The sequence below is a fragment of the Theropithecus gelada genome, chromosome 7b, assembly GCF_003255815.1.
Source record: "Theropithecus gelada isolate Dixy chromosome 7b, Tgel_1.0, whole genome shotgun sequence".
Taxonomy (NCBI): Eukaryota; Metazoa; Chordata; class Mammalia; order Primates; family Cercopithecidae; genus Theropithecus; species Theropithecus gelada.
The window spans coordinates 56,167,912-56,184,790 of NC_037675.1; the positions used below are offsets into that span (position 1 = coordinate 56,167,912).

Sequence of the window (16,879 nt, forward strand, 5' to 3'; positions counted from 1 at the left end):
GTTTTTTTGTTTTGTTTTGTTTTGTTTTGGTAGAGACAGGGTTTCACTATGTTGCCTAGGCTGGTCTCGAACTCCTGAGCTCAAAGTGATCCATCCACCACCTGCCTTGGCCTCCCAAAGTGCTGAGATTACTGACATAAGCCACCGTTCCCGGCCCTTATTAACTACTTTTATCAGAAATGTTTAGCCCTAGTCTTATGAAACTTTAGATCTAATCTAGTTTATAGGAAATCCAGAGGCTGAAGGAAACAAATCCGGAAGGTGGGACACTGCTGAACAGCTGGCCTATTCTCTTTTCAATACAGAATGTTATGGGTGGGAGCACTATTTTTTTTTTTTTTTGAGACGGAGTCTCGCTCTATCGCCCGGGCTGGAGTGCGGTGGCTGGATCTCAGCTCACTGCAAGCTCCGCCTCCCGGGTTTACGCCATTCTCCTGCCTCAGCCTCCTGAGTAGCTGGGACTACAGGCGCCCGCCACCTCACCCGGCTAGTTTTTTGTATTTTTTAGTAGAGACAAGGTTTCGCCGTGTTAGCCAGGATGGTCTCGATCTCCTGACCTCGTGATCCACCCGTCTCGGCCTCCCAAAGTGCTGGGATTACAGGCTTGAGCCACCGCGCCCGGCCGGGAGCATTATTTTAGAACAAAAGAGACTTAAGAGGTATAACCAAATGCAACGTAAATACAAATGTGTTACTTTCTGTTGGATTCCTTTTTAAACAAACCAAGAGTAAACTTTTGAGACAACTGGAGAAATGTAAATATGAGTTAGTTATTAGATACTATTTAAGAATTACTGTTAATTTTGTGATAGTGCTACTGTGAATAAGAAAGAAGAAGATATTTTAGAGCCGGGCACGGTGGCTCACGCCTGTAATCCCAGCACTTTGGGAGGCTGAGGCACATGGATCACCTGAGTTTGAGACCAGCCTGGCCAGCATGGTGAAACCTCATTTTTACTAAAAATACAAAAATTAACCGGGCATGGTGGTGCGCACCTGTAATCCCAGCTACTCGGGAGGATGAGGCAGGAGAATCACTGGGATGCAAAGTTTGCAGTAAGCCAAGATCGCACCACTGCACTCTAGCCCGGGTGACAATAGCGAAACTCTGTCTCAAAAAAAAAAAAACGGAAAATATTTTAGAGAGGCATATTAATGGCTAGTATGGGTAAGTATTTTAGAGATGCATATTAATAAGTAGTGATAAAGAGTTATGCTCTCTGTAACATACTTTATATTATTTAATATATTGAAAGAGTTATTGCTAACTTACTGGATATGGTAATCAAACTGGGGTTATGTTCCTAAAAATAATTTTTTAATCTTCTAGGCTGGGTGTAGTGGCTCACATCTATAATCCCAGCAATTTGGGAAGCCAAGGTGGGCAGATCATTTGAGGTCAGGAGTTTAAGACCAGCCTGGCCAACATGATGAAACCCAATCTCTACTAAAAATACAAAAAACTAGCTGGGCATGGTGGTACGCACCTGTAATCCCAGCTACTCCGGAGGCTGAGTCACGAGAATCATTTGAACCCAGGGGGTGCAGCTTGCAATGAGCTCAGATTTTGCCACTGTACTCCAGCCTGGGCAACAGAGCAAGGCTGTCTCAAAAATAAAAATAAATTTTTTTTCTTTTCTTCTAGAGACAAATGCTAGAAGAAATAATCTGAAATTTGCTTCAAAATAGTTCAGTGTGGACCTATATTGAACAAGATTGGTCCTGTACTGGTAACTGTTGAAGCTACTTGATGGGAACATGAAACTTTGTTATGTTACTCTTATTACATATTTGAAATTTTCCATAAAAGTTTTTTTTCCAAAAAGAGTAATACTACTAAACACATAACAGCATACTAAACTTAAGACAAAGTACCAAGTGTTGGCAAGGATATGAAACAACTAGAAATCTCATATACTGTTGACAGTGCAAACTGGTACAACCACTTTGGAAAACTATAGGTCAGCATCTAATAAGTTGAAGATGAGTATACCCTATGATCCTGCAATTCCACTCCTAGGTACATTTCTAATAGAAATGCATGCATATGCCAGGCGCAGTGGCTCACGCCTCCAATCCCAGCACTTTGGGAGGCCGAGGCAGGCAGATCACGAGGTCGGGAGATCGAGACCATCCCGGCCAACACAGTGAAACCCCATCTCTACTAAAAATACAAAAACAAAATTAGCTGGGTGTGGTGGCAGGCACCTGTAGTCCCAGCTACTCAGGAGGCTGAGGTGAGAGAATGGCATGAACCCAGGAGGTGGAGCTTGCAGCAAGCCGAGATCACGCCACTGCACTCCAGCCTGGGCAACAGAGCAAGACTCCGTCTCAAAACAAAACAAAACAAAAAAGCATGCGTATGTACACCAAAAAAGTATTGATAGCAGTATTGTTTGTAATAGCAAAAAAAAAACAACAAAAAAAAAAAACAAAAAAAAGAGGCAACAATACAAATGTCCACCAAGAGCAGAATAAATTGTGGTATGTTTGTACAATGGAATAAGATATAAAAATGAAAATAAACTACAATGACAGGCAATGACCTCAATCAATCTGACAATGTAGAACAAGAGAGGCCAGACACAAAGAGTACATATCGTAGAATCTTTCCACTCATATATAGTTGAAAAACAAGAAAACTAATCCATAGGGTTATAAATTGATAGGGTTATAAATTGATAGGATAGGGTTATAAATTGATAAACTGGCACAAAGGATGGATTAGAAATTAAGAGAAGAGAAATGAGGTGAGCTTCCAGGATGCTAGTTGTGGGTTTTTGTTGTTGTTGTTGTTTGTTTGCTTTTTTGTTTTTTTGACAGGGTCTGGCAGTCTGGCTCTGTTGCCCAGGCTGGGATATAGTGGCACAATCTAGGCTCACTGCAACCTCTGCCTCTTGGGCTCAAGCCATCCTCCCACCTCAGCCTCCCGAGTAGGTGGCAGTACAGGCATGCACCACCATGCCCAGGGGTCTTTTATTTTTATTTTGGTAGAGATGGGGTTTTGCCATGTTGCCCAGGCTGGTCTTGAACTCCTGGGTTCAAGCAATCCACCTACCTTGGCCTTCCAAAGTGCTGGGATTACAGGCGTGAACCACCGTGCCAGCCTATTCTAGTTCTTGATCTCTGAAGTGGTAAGGAACACCCTTAAGTTTTGTGCATTTTCTGTCTATATTTTATTTCCATAAAAAAGTGGAAAGATACAATACTTTAACAAAGAAAAAAATGAAGCAAATGTTAACACTTTAACTTTAGTTGATGGGTATATAAGTATTCATAACACTACTTCTTGTAAGTCTTCTGTTTAAAGATTATTAATAAAGAGTCAAAATTAAATAAAATTATGATGGGGGTTAGGGGAATGGGACAATTCTTTGTTCTAAACCACATGTTCTCAAAGGTATATTAAATAGTCATTCCTAGACAACATCTAATAACTAACTCAGATTTAAATTCCTCCAATTGTCTCAAATGTTTTACTTTTGGTTTGTTTAAACAGGAATCCAATGGAGAGTCACACATTTGTATTTACATTGCATTTGGTTATACCTCCTAAGTCTCTTTTGTTCTAAAATAATGCTCCCACCCATAACATTCTCTACTGAAAAGAGAATAGGCCAGCTGTTCAGCAGAGTGTCCCATCTTCTGGATTTGTTCCATTCAGCCTCTGGATTTCCTGTAAACTAGATTAGATCTAAAGTTTCATAAGACTAGGACTAAACATTTCTGACTAAAGAAATTCAGAGGTGCTGAGGAATCTAATGCATTAGACTCACCTTTCCTAAAATAGAAGGGATAGAAACAAATCCACAAATACCATAACCTCTGTCACAAGAAATTCTGCAATTATCATTGCTCATGACATGCCATACATACATAAATATCTTGGATCAAACATTATTCAAGTTAAAGTAAAGGGCATCTCTAGATTGGGATGCGAACAATAAATAAATAAAAGGGTAAAGGTTTTCAGAACCTGTAGTAGCTACAAAAAAAAAAAAAAAAAAAAAAAAAAAAGAGATGCTACTTTAACCTCATTATTTTAACCTATGTCAATGGTATTTAACATGAAAGTCTTGCCCTGAGGGTCTTCTGCTACTTTTCTTTTGTTTTTTAAGTTTCAAGTTGTTAGGTTAATAAAGAATAATCACATATGTATAATTATAAATACCTGGGATATCAGGAATTGGCAGCTAAAATTTTTAAATATAATTATTCTGATTGAAAAACTTTCATTATGTTTTAAATTGCTGGGAAACAACAAAGAGTACCTTACCTTTCCAACAAATGGAACCAAGTGATGCTCACACATGGAAAACATGTCTATGTCCTTCACGATCACCATCTCATCATGATCTTCATCAAATATAGCATCGTTTAGGACATCTGAAATCAGAGGCTTGCTTTAGTAACATTTCCAATTTTATGGAAAGGTAGAATAGAAAAGCTACTATGGATAAACATGAATAGACAGTCAACATAAACAAATGTTAATCTTCCCTAAAATATTAAGGGAATACAAATTAAAGCTAGATATTTTTCCTTATCAAAGTAGCAAAGGCTTTTCCTTTAAGTGACATTTAAAAATCCTTGATAAAGTGTTACATGAAAAATGCAGGATTATGAACATATTTGCAGTATGGAAGAGGAGGGAGAAGGGAGGGAGGAAAGGAAAAATTATACCAAAATAAAACAGTGGCTATTTCTGGCAGTAGAAATGGGCCACTTTCACTTTCTTCCTTACATTTTCTTCTACTTTATATTTTGTCTATAATCAGTATGTAGAAAAACTTATCTGAGAAAAAGACTAATCCTTAGCCCTCTGACTTCTGAGGCCAGACCCAGACACCTGTAAACTTGACCTCTATTATCGATTCCCCAAGTAATTTTCTACATTTGTAAAGTGTTCTATATATTGTTGGCCAGCATCAGACTTATTCTAAACAGTCGCCTTCCTAAGGAAATAAATCCTACAGTTTGTGTGTATATGCCTCTCTGGGTAGGCTTTGGAAGATGAGCAGTGTCTTGTTTAAGCTGTGGACCCTGGCACTTCCAGCCAGACATACAATAGACCTTTTTTTTAAAAAAAGCTTTATTTTTAAAAAGTGCACTGACTTAGCCTCAACTATGCTATGTGCAAGAGAAAAGATTAATTAGATGATGCCTGAGAGAGCTCTGAGCTTCCTAACATTCTGTGACTGCAAGAACATCCTGTCCCGGATGCTGAAGAGGGATAGAGATAAACAAGCCACAATCCCCGCCAATCATAATATAGCCAAGCTATTGATAACAGGCAGGTACCCAAACAACAGTGTAGATACATGCCATATGACATGGAAACTTCTTCAGCTATATTGTCAATGAGAAAAGAAGCTACAAAGAAATACAGTAGGATTTCATTTTTGGAAAATAAATATATACATAGAAAAAAACTGTACTGATACCTAGACAGTTTGGCAGACTAGATATAACAAGACACCTAGCTGTGTAATTTCAAGGATTTGGGGGATATGCAATATACATAGAATTAGAAAGAGAAGGGAAGGGATGTATTAGAGCTTTGCCCCTACAGCTCTTTCCCCTCGGAAAGGCAGGTGGCTGAGTGAGTCACAGGAAGATGGACAAATGTCCACCCACACTGCCTGACCTTCAGTGGCTCCACTGCTACTAGAATAGGGGGCTCACAGAGACCAAGTCATCATGTAAACCACAGTTATCACCCTGAGTCAAGCTATTCAGAGATACATTTGACTGTGTTGTAGAAAAGTCATTAGTATGGTCAAGAAAGGCAAACATGGGGCTGGGCGCGGTGGCTCACACCTGTTATCCCAGCACTTTGGGAGGCCGAGGTGGCCAGATAGGTCAGGAGATCAAGACCACCCTGGCTAACACAGTGAAACCCGTCTCTACTAAAAATACAAAAAAATTAGCCAGGCATGGTGGCGGGTGCCTGTAGTCCCAGCTACTCAAGAGGCTGAGGCAGGAGAATGGTGTGAACCCGGGAGGCGGAGCTTGCAGTGAGCCAAGATTGCGCCACTGCACTCCAGCCTGGGAGACAGAGCCAGACTCCGTCTCAAAAAAAAAAAAAAAGAAAGAAAGAAAGGCGAACATGGCAGGGTTAGACACACAAAGACAAACACAGACACCCCTGGTAGAAGTGGCTGATAACATCCCAGGAGAAAAAGGCTCAGTGTCACTCACTGAGTGTTTCTTCTACCACGGCACTTTTCTATTCTGAATATTCTGCCCCACCTTCAGTCATATTTCTGAAAAGAAGACCAAAAATAGATCCTTAATGTTTCCAAAAGTTTCTTGGATTTCTCCCCAAGATTTTAATATGGTATTATTGCCACATATAGCTTACTAAAATCTTTAGTCACACAAGAATATTCCTGGAAGGAAAAACAAGCCAAAAAAAATGTCTTAAAGTAAAAACAAGAGAGAATCATTAAATATAGGAAGCATTTGTTTTCTCTGGCAAAGAATGAGAGCATCCCCATCCTAAGCTCTGACGACAACCATATGGCCCATGTTAAAGTCAGCCCCTCAACTCAGGCGAAGTGAAGATCTAGCTCCAGGCTGGGCACGGTGGCTCACGCCTATAATCCCAGCACTTTGGGAGGCAGAGGTAGGTGGATCACCTGAGGTCAGGTGTTCAAGACCAGCCTGGCCAACATGGTGAAACCCTGTCTCTACTGAAAATACAAAAATAAGCCGGGCATGGTGGTGCATGGCTGTAGTCCCAGCTACTTGGGGGGCTGAGACAGGAGAATTGCTTGAACCCAGGATGCGGAGGCTGCAGTGAGCCTGGGCAAGGGAGAGCAAGACTCCGTCTCAAAAAAAAAAAAGATCTGACTCCATCACTTACCTCAATCTTCTCGGCTATAAAATGAGCATAAAGTGCCTACTTCACAGGGTGTCATGAGGATTAAATTGGCACATGTGTTTAGAACTATGCAGGTGGACCAAGTGCTAGTTATTGTTATTACTATTATTATTACAATTAAGATTGAGGGAGTTGCAAAGCTATGTATCTCTCATGCACATGGAGGTACATCAAAATTTAAAAAGCAATAATTTGCCTTAACAGAGTACAGAAAAGGAAAAATAGTAACTTAGTGGAGAAATCTGGCAGAGGCTACCTTAACTAAGTGATCAAGGTTAACTTTGCCAGTAACAGGACATACTGACATCAGGTAGCTCCTGATAGGACACCATGAGAAGGGCACATCACCCCTGCGGTATTCTTCCCAAAAATCCGTAACTGCAGCCTAATCATCAGACAAATTGAGGGATACAAAATACCTAAACAAGTACCCTTAGAAAGCATCAGGCCAGGCACAGTGGCTCACACCTGTAATCCCAGCACTTTGGTAGAGCAAGGCGGGAGGATCACTTGAGCCTAGCATTCTGAGACCAGCCTGGGTAACACTGCAATATCCCATCTCTACAAAAAATAAGAAAAAAATTAGCCAGGCATGGCAGCACACTCCTGTAGTCGCAGCTATTCAGGAGGCTAAGGCAGGAGGATCACTTAAGCCCAGGAGTTCAAGGCTGCAATGAGCTATGATTGCACCACTCCACTCCAACCAGAGTGACAGGGAAAGATCCTGTCTCTATTTTTTAAATGTTTAAAAATTTTTTTAAAAAGTAAGGCATCAAAGTCATGAAAAATACAGAAAGACTAAGGAATTGTCAGATTGCAGGAGACTAGAGAAATGACAATGAAAATCTGAATAAAGTCTGTAGTTTAAATAATAATATTGTACCAATATTACTTTTTAAAATAGTGTATTATTATTATTATTATTATTATTATTTTGAGACAGAGTCTCATTCTGTTGCCCAGGCTGGAGTGCAGTGGTACAATCTCGGCTCACTGCAAGCTCTGCCTCCCGGGTTCACGCCATTCTCCTGCCTCAGCCTCCCGAATAGCTGGGACTACAGGTGCCCACCACCACGCCCAGCTAATTTTTTGTATTTTTAGTAGACATGGGGTTTCACCATGCCAGCCAGGATGGTCTCGATCTCCTGACCTCATGATCCGCCCGTCTTGGCCTCCCAAAGTGCTGGGATTACAGATGTGAGCCACCGTATCCGGCCTTCTTCTTCTTCTTCTTCTTCTTATTATTATTATTATTTTAGAGATCTTTATTATATCTTTATTATTATATATGTCTAAAATAATATTATTATTTTAGAAATCTTTACAAGTCTTGCTATGTTGCAAGGCTAGTCTTAAACTCTGCGGCTCAAGCCATCCTCCCACCTTCGCCTCCCAAATAGCTGGGACTACAGGCATGCACCACTGCCTGGCTCCAATATTAATTTCTTTCTTTTTTTTTTTTTTTTCTGAGATGCAGTCTCACTCTGTCACCCAGACTGGAGTGCAATGGCGTGGTCTCAGCTCACTGCAACCTCCACCTCCCGGGTTCAAGCAATTCTCCTGCCTCAGCCTCCCGAGTAGGTGGGACTACACGCACGTGCCACCACACCCAGCTAATTTTTTTGTATTTTTAGTAGAGACAGGGTTTCACTAAAGGCCAGGCTGGTCTCACACTCCTGACCTCGTGATCCGCCAGCCTTGGCCTCCCAAAGTGCTGAGATTACAGGTGTGAGCCACCGTGCCCGGCCAATATTAATTTATTAAATGTTGTACTATGGCCATGTGAGATGTTAAACATTAGGAGAAACTGGGGAAAGGGTATATGAAAACTCTCTCTACTATCTTTGTAATTATTCTGTAAGTCAGTCTAAAATTGTTCCAAAATAAAAAGTTTTCTTTTTTTCTTTTTTTTTTTGAAACAGAGTTTTGCTCTTGTTGCCCAGGCTGGAGTGCAATGGCGTAATCTCAGCTCACTGCAACCTCTGCCTCCCGGGTTCAAGTAATTCTTCTGCCTCAGCCTCCTGAGTAGCTGGGATTACAGGCATGTGCCACCACTCCCGGCTAATTTTGTATTTTCAGTAGAGACGGGGTTTCTCCATGTTTGTCAGGCTGGTCTGGAACTCCCGACCTCAGGTGATCCAGCCGTCTTGGCCTCCCAAAGTGCTGGGATTACAGGCGTGAGCCACCGTGCCTGGACCAATAAAAAGTTTTCTGAAAAGCAAAAGGACAATGTCCCTCAACTGGAATGTATAAACAATGGAGTACACTTAGCAAGAAGATGGAATGAATTACTGATACATGTAATAACATGGTTTGAGTCTCCAAAGTACACTACAATGTGAAAGACATCCATACACAGAAGAGACTACCTATGCTCTAGGAAAGGCAAACTATAGTGATAGAAGGCAGGCAGGTGGTTTACCAGGGCCAGAGAGGTCGGAGAGAGGACTTCACTGCAACAGGAAAGAAAGAAACTTTTTTGGGTGATGGAAACAGTTCCTATCTTCACTGTATGGGTGGCTATATAACTGTATATGTTTGTTAAAATTCACATTGTACATGTAAAGTAGGTAAATTTTACAGAAGGTAAGTGACACCTTAATAAAGCTAACTTCAAACATAATTTTTAGGCTGTGTGCGGTGGCTCACATCTGTAATCCTGGTACTTTGGGAGGCCAAGATGAGAAGATTGCTAGAGGCCAAGAGTTCAAGACCAGACTGCCCAACCTAGCCAGACTCTGTTTTTACAAAAAAAAAAAAAATTAAAGTACTGCATGGTGTTGTGTGCCTATAGTTCTAGCTATTCAAGCGGCTGAAGCAGGAGGATCCCTTGAACCCAGGATAGGAGTTTGAGGCTGCAGTGAGCTATGATTATACCACTGCATTCCAGCCTGGGTGACAGAAGACCCTGTCTCTAAAAAGCATAATGGTAATAATAATTTTAAAAATTGTACTATAGTATGTAACCTTTTGTGTAATGAAAGTGGAAAGAGAAGCTATGAACCTATACATGCATGTATATGCTTATCTGCAAAAAGAAACACTGGAAGGATAAATTTAAAAGCTAGTAAAAATGATTACCTGTAAAGTAGTAAGAGAAAAGGACAGAAGGGATATGGATGAAAGGGAAGCATCTTTGAATATAATTTGTTATATAGTTTTGACCTTGGAATCATGTAAATGTTTTATATACTCAAATAAAATTAAATCAAAGAGAAAAAACATCTAGTGATCCTCATACAGCTAAATGCTTCATGTGATAATGGAACACTAATATGTTGCCTATACCCCATTTTATTAAAATGAACCCAGACTATAACCTTCACCTAGCCAAATCATTTTTCTTCAATAATAAAGTTTCCCTGCTATATTTACTTATGTTTTGCGCCAACACATCTAAAAGCTACCATCTGTAGATAATAAGAACAGAACACTATCACATATTGTTTTAATTTCCTGCCTGTTATCAGCAGCAAGAAGGTAACCCTGGAAACGGGGATTTATGGCATTCTGTTTCCTACTGTTGGTCATAACCACAAACAAAACCAAAGCAGTCTCCACAAATTAAAGGTCTGCCCACAACAATACCACACAACGTCAGTTTTCAGGTATACCTTTCTCATGTCATTCATAATTAAGCAGTGTCAACAAATAACACTGCTGGGTAACATCCCTGAAGTATTTAGTCTGCCAGACCCTTTTCTGAAAGTATAGTAAGACAGGCCCACAATACAAACCCAGCTGCTTTTTTTTTTTTTTTTTTTTGAGATGGGGTCTCCCTCTGTTGCCCAGGCTGGAATGCAGTGGCACAATCTCAGCTCACTGCAACCTCCACCTCCTAGGCTCAGGTGATCCTCCCACCTCAGCCTCCTGAGTAGCTGGGATTACAGGTGCAAGCCACCATGCCTGGCTAATTTTTGTATTTTTTGTAGAGATGGGGTTTCGTCATGTTGCCCAGGCTGCTCTCAAACTCCTGAGCTCAAGGGATCTGCCTGTCTTGGCCTCCCAAAGTGTTGGGATTACAGGCGTGAGCCACCATGCCTGGCTCCCAAGTGCTTATTTAAGCTTCCCTCGAAACAGGGGTTCCCAGACTCCTCCAGTGGGCCTGTTAAGACACAAATCTCTAGGCCCCACCTCTAGGGCTTCTGTTTCAGGTGGTCTGAGTAGACCTGAGAATTTGCATTTCTAACAAAGTTCCCAGAAGATCCTGATGCTCCTGGTCTGAGAACCAGAGTGCCCCTGGTTTAAACTATTCCATGTTTTGTGCTGCTACATAGAAACTTCATCTCTTCAAAATGCTCCTACTCAAATATATAGATATATGTTTAAGGACAAACAGACCTGTTTCTGCTGGGGAGAAAGTGAGGGAAAAGTAAAAAGAAACTCCTGGGAAAGATTTCCTCAAAAGGAAATTTCTGTCCAATGGAGTTCACTTTGAACCCATAGTATAGGAATTAGTGCTGTCTGGGGTATCTGGTGATCAGCACCAACAACTCCAGCTCTCTGAGGAAGCTGCACACCCGATGCATCCTCCTGGAAGGACAGTGTTAAAAGACAGTGGAAGATGACTTGGAACATTTGAGTGTGCATCCATCCTAAAGGATAGGAAAGAGCTAATGCAGTCAGATTACTGGTTTTAAAATTAAGGGAAGAGACAGACAGAAGTGCCTAGGGCATCACACCTCTTTGCTTCTGGTTGGAATTAAATCAGCTCAAGGGGCTAACAAAGATAAGCCTATCCTGACTTGGTGGAGAATGGTCCAGACCCTCACAGTTCCATCTAACATCAGAGCTGCCTCCACCAGCATACAGCGCTTATTTCATCATGCCTCTTAGTACCATGGTTATTTGTGCCCATGTCCCCCAAACACACTGGGCTATAAGTTTCTGAGTTAAGCATTATATCTGAAAGCTTTGGAGCTTCTACACAGTTCCCTGTAACACCATGCACAAAGTTGGAGTTAAACATAGATCTTCCATGTTTACCCAATTAATATGTCTGTCTTTACCCTATGATTCACTCTTTCTCTTTTTGAGACAAGGTCTCGTTCTGTCACCCAGGCTGGAGTGCAGCAGTGCAATCACTGCTCATTGCAGACTCCATCTCCCAGACTCAAGCAATCCTCCCACCTTGGCCTCCCCTGTAGCTGGGACTAGAGGTGTGCCACCACATGCAGCTGATTTTTTTTTTTTTTTTTTTTTTTGTAGAGACAGAGTCTCATTGTGTTGTACAAGCTAATCTTGAACTCCCAAGCTCAAGCTCTTCCTACCTCAGCCTCCCAAAGTCCTGGAATGACAGGTGTGAGCCACCACACTGGACCAATTCACTTCCTTAAAATACATTTTTAAATGAAGGGACTCCAAAGAAATTCATGCAGCCAAGGGAATACAGAATTTTCAGCTGGGCACAGTGGTTCACGCCTGTAATCCCAGCACTTTGGGAGGCCAACACAGGTGGATCAGTTGAGGCCAGGAGTTCGAAACCAGCCTGGCCAACACAGTGAAAACCCATCTCTCCTAAAAATACAAAAATTAGCCGGATGTGGTAGCACACACCCATAGTCCCAGCTACTTGGGAGGCTGAGGCATAAGAATCACTTGAACCGGGAGGCGAAGGTTGCAGTGACTTCAGATCACACCACTGCACTCCAGCCTGGGCAACAGAGCAAGTCCCTGTCTCAAAAAAAAAAAAAATTAATTAATTTAAAAAATCACTGCAGTCTTGTTGGTAATAGCAAAAATAGAGAAGTGTGAATCAGAAGAACAATTATACAGTTTGGGTAAACTCACAATAAAATATGACCTAGCAATGAAAGTGAGTAAATATGGGCTGCATTTATAAATCCTTGAAAGGATATTCAGTGTAAAAAGCATATAGCAGAAGAATATGTAGAGTATGAGCCATTTAAATTAAGTAGAAACAATGTTACATGTTGTTTGTAAACATACACAGAAAATTAAAGTATAAAAATAGACATGAGGCTGATATCGGTGGCTCACGCCTATAATCCTAGCACTTTGGGAGGTTGAGGAGCACAGGAATACAAGACCAGCCTGGCCAACATGATGAAACCCCATCTCTACTAAAACTACAAAAATTAGCAGGGCATGGTGGCACGTACCTGTAATCCCAGGTACTCGGGAGGCTGAGGCAGGAGAATCGCTTGAACCCGGGAGGCAGAGGTTGCAGTGAGCCAAGATTACGCCATGGCACTCCAGCCTGGGTGACAGAGTGAGGCTCTGTCTCAAAAAAAAAAAAACAAAAACAAACAAACAAAAAAAAAAACAGACATGAAAGCAATCCCAGCTATTCAGGAGGCTGAGACAGGAGAATCACTTGAACCCAGGAGGTGCAGGTTGCAGTGAGCCAAGACCACGCCACTGCACTCCAGCCTGGGCGACAGAGCAAGACTCCATCTCAAAAAAAAAAAAAAAAAAAAAGAAAGTAAGGGACCAAATTCAGGATAGTGGTTACCTCTGTAGTGAGATGATAACTGGATCAGGAAGTGATAACTAGGAAGCTTAAACTATATCTGTATTTTTTAAAAGCAATTATAGTAAAATATTAAGATTTGTCAAAACCCAATGCATTCTGATTAAACTGGTTCTTCATACAGTCTTGTATATTTGAGACATTTCATTAATAAAATATATACATATTTTATATATATATATATATGGAGTACAACACTCCAATCTCAGCTCACCACAATCTCCACCTCCCAGGTTCAAGCGATTCCCCTACCTCAGCCTCCCGAGTAGCTGGGATTACAGGTATGTGTCACCACGCCTGGCTATTTTTTGTATTTTTAGTAGAGACAGGGTTTCTCCATATTGGTCAGGCTGGTCTTGAACTCCCAACCTCAGGTGATCCACCCGCCTCAGCCTCTCAAAGTGTTGGGATTACAGGCGTGAGCCACCATGCCCGGGCCAATAAATACATTTTTTTAAATTAAGATCTTCATACACATGCTGGTATTTTGTTTTTTTCTGTAAAAATAAAAATTAAAAAAAAAGAAACAAACATTAAAAAACAGGTTACCTTTGCATGGAGAGGCTAAAGGTAGAGGGCAAGGAGGAACACACAGGAAGACCCAGCCAGTTTCACACAGTGCTGCAAACTCCTTCAAAACCCTCCCTAGATCCCATCCTGCACCTCAAACAAAGTCTTCTGCCCTGAAGATGGCATTAAGATGTTTTGCTTTCTACCACCTGTTTGAAAAATTTGTTCTACAAGTAAGAGCAATGTTAAAACAAATTCAAAGAGAAAAAAAAAATTGCTCTCTCTGCTTTTACTTTCATTATGAGTACACCTCTTGTTAGAGCTTCCGACACTCACAGCTTTTTGCACTTACCAAGACAGAATTTGGAAAACTTGGCCAAAATAAGCATGAACCCAAACACTCCACAGACTGACACAATGGCGGAAACTAAGACGACTACAGACAACCAGTCACACCATCTGCTGGAGTGCGCAGAGCTGCCGCACAGCTTTGATACGCTCCACAAACTCATTTCATAAACTGTAGGTTTGTCAGCAGGAAAGATCTAATGTATTGCAAAAAAAAGTAAAAGTTTGGTTATTTTGGAAATTTTCACTCCCTTCATCTTTGGCAGAGACAAATTCATATGTTGCTCTTAGCTATTAAAATATAGCCAAAGCTATTGAAATAGATGTTCTCAGCTGCCCTCAAAATAGTACCGACATGCATGTTTCCTTCAGCCAACCCAGTGCTGATGAGCTATTCTCATCCTCTCAGGCAGCCTTGTCACGAACACTACGTTTCTTGGTAAGAGTTCAAGTTTTCACATATAAAGTTATCTTTACTAACATTTTGTTCCTCATTACAACGGTAATGTTCATGGAAGTTTATTGGTAAGATGTAGAAATAATGAAATGAGAAAGTGAAAGCACATATACTGTCTCCACCCAGATGCAATTACTTTATTGGCTCTTAGGGGAACCACAGGCACAGTGGTTCAAGAGGTAGAATGGTAAAGTAGAAGGAATGAATAAGAGTCCAGAGACCCAGGTTCTAGTGCAAGCTTTGCACAGATTGTGTGACCTGGGCTTCCGTGTCCTCAGTTAAAAGGATGCTTAACATGACTCCCAGGTTCCTGATTTGCACAGCTCAAGGGTGTTGGACATTGATGCCAAATTACAAGTTACCCTTCTGCCTCACTGCTCAGCATCTGAGATGTGCATGGCAGTGGCCAGGGCCTCTCTGTACTGAGGTAAGGGGAAAGTACCTGTTTTAAACTGTTTAGATTTATTCCTGGATAAAACTGAAAGCCGCCAATCATGTACATTATTAATTCTCAAAGTTATCCAAGCTAAATAACTTGCCTTTCTGATCTCAGTTTACTACTCTGAATATTTCTGGTAGACCAAAATTAGAGCCTTAGAAACTGTCTAAGGAATCAAAACAGTGTATTCAAGGAGTCATTTTTAAAAACACCACACACACTTACCAAATTTAGTTTTTTAACTGGATAATTTTGTATATCTTTCACAATCCAGCTGTTAAACTGAAAATGGAATTTACAAAACAGATGGTGATAACAAGGTCTGGTTCACAGCAGTTCTAAAGAAAAAAACACACCAATCTGATTAAACTATCCATTTGCTTCAAAAGCCTCTAATAGGCTCATCCCTTATCATCCTACATTCACTTGTACCACGAGATTTCATACAGATGGATGTTATGGAACCATCTGTAATCCCATCCAAGTAAGTACCATCAGAATGTGCAAGCCACCATCATTAGTGACAGATGAAGAGATAAGGGATCATCCTTCAGAACAGGAGTTCCCAAATACAGCCAATCATAAGGAACTTTGGAAAATACAGTGTCCCAAGCCACCCAGGAGAAATCTGATTTACTATGTGCAGGGATGGACCCAGGATAAGCCTTTTAAAAATCTAAGTGATTCTGATGACTGGCTGGGGTGGGAGCACACAGGCTTGAAAGCTGAGGGTACATGAGGGTTGCAAACAGACCCACTGCCGGCTGGGCGTGGTGGCTCACACCTGTAATTCCAGCACTTCGGGAGGCCAAGGCAGGTGGACCATGAGGTCAGCAATTCGAGACCAGCCTGGCCAACATGGTGAAACCCCATCTCTACTAAAAATACAAAAATTAGCCAGGCGCGCTGGCGCGTCCACGCCTGTAATCCCAGTTACTCGGTAGGCTGAGGCAGGTGAACCGCTTGAACCCGAGAGGCGGAGTTTGCAATGAGCCAAGATTGCGCCACTGCACTCTAGCCTGGGCAACAGATTGAGACTCCGACTAAAAAGAAAAGAAAGAAAACAGACCCACTGCTGGCCCAAATTTGCTGTTTACAAGGCCAAAGAGTGGGCAATTCCTCACTATAACCCTCCCTATAGTCACCATGTCATTCCTGTGGAACACTATGAGGCCTGGGGCAGGGGTAGGGTGGAGGCAGAGACGAGAAGGAAACTGGAGCCAACTCCAACTAAAGAAGGTGAGGCAGGAAGGAAGCAGGTAGAGGACTCACCTTTACTTTTTGCTGGAGCAAATTTTAAAAATTTGTGAGGACCTCACATCAGAAAGTTGTATCCACATCCTAGAAAAATATCCCCCACTTAAGAAACCAGTTGCATCCTACAGCCAACTCATTAGGAATCAATGTCCAGGGTAATACAATAAAGTTTTCATAGTTCTGAGCTGAAAATAAATCTATCAAACCATGACTTCAAGCAACTTGAGATCTGCAGAAATAAGAGGCGTAGGTGTAAAAATATTTGGAGAATGACTACAGGTTAAATTGTAAAACTGATAGTTCACATAAAGGAAAACTTGTGGGCTGAGAGAAAACAATATGATTGTATTGAAGATTAAAATTTTACCCAGGCCTAAAGGTTGAGTAGGAGGAAAAGCAGAGGGAGAGTTTCCTAGAAAGGGAAAGGAAGAGAAGCACCATATAAGATACGGAAGTGGGAAACAGCAAAAGGAAAAAAGCCTGTGTGTG

The 16,879-nt window shown here is 41.3% G+C and overlaps 1 protein-coding gene across 4 annotated transcripts in view; it reads right to left on the reverse strand.

Moving 5' to 3' along the window:
* Window positions 1-16,879, reverse strand: part of GCH1 (GTP cyclohydrolase 1) — a 52,972-nt gene that overhangs the window by 16,975 nt on the left and 19,118 nt on the right. For all 4 annotated transcript variants that reach the window (XM_025392962.1, XM_025392961.1, XM_025392960.1 and 1 more), the window contains exon 2: window positions 4,277-4,386. In XM_025392962.1, coding sequence (XP_025248747.1) covers window positions 4,277-4,386 — 110 coding nt within the window. The remainder of the gene's footprint in view (window positions 1-4,276; window positions 4,387-16,879) is intronic.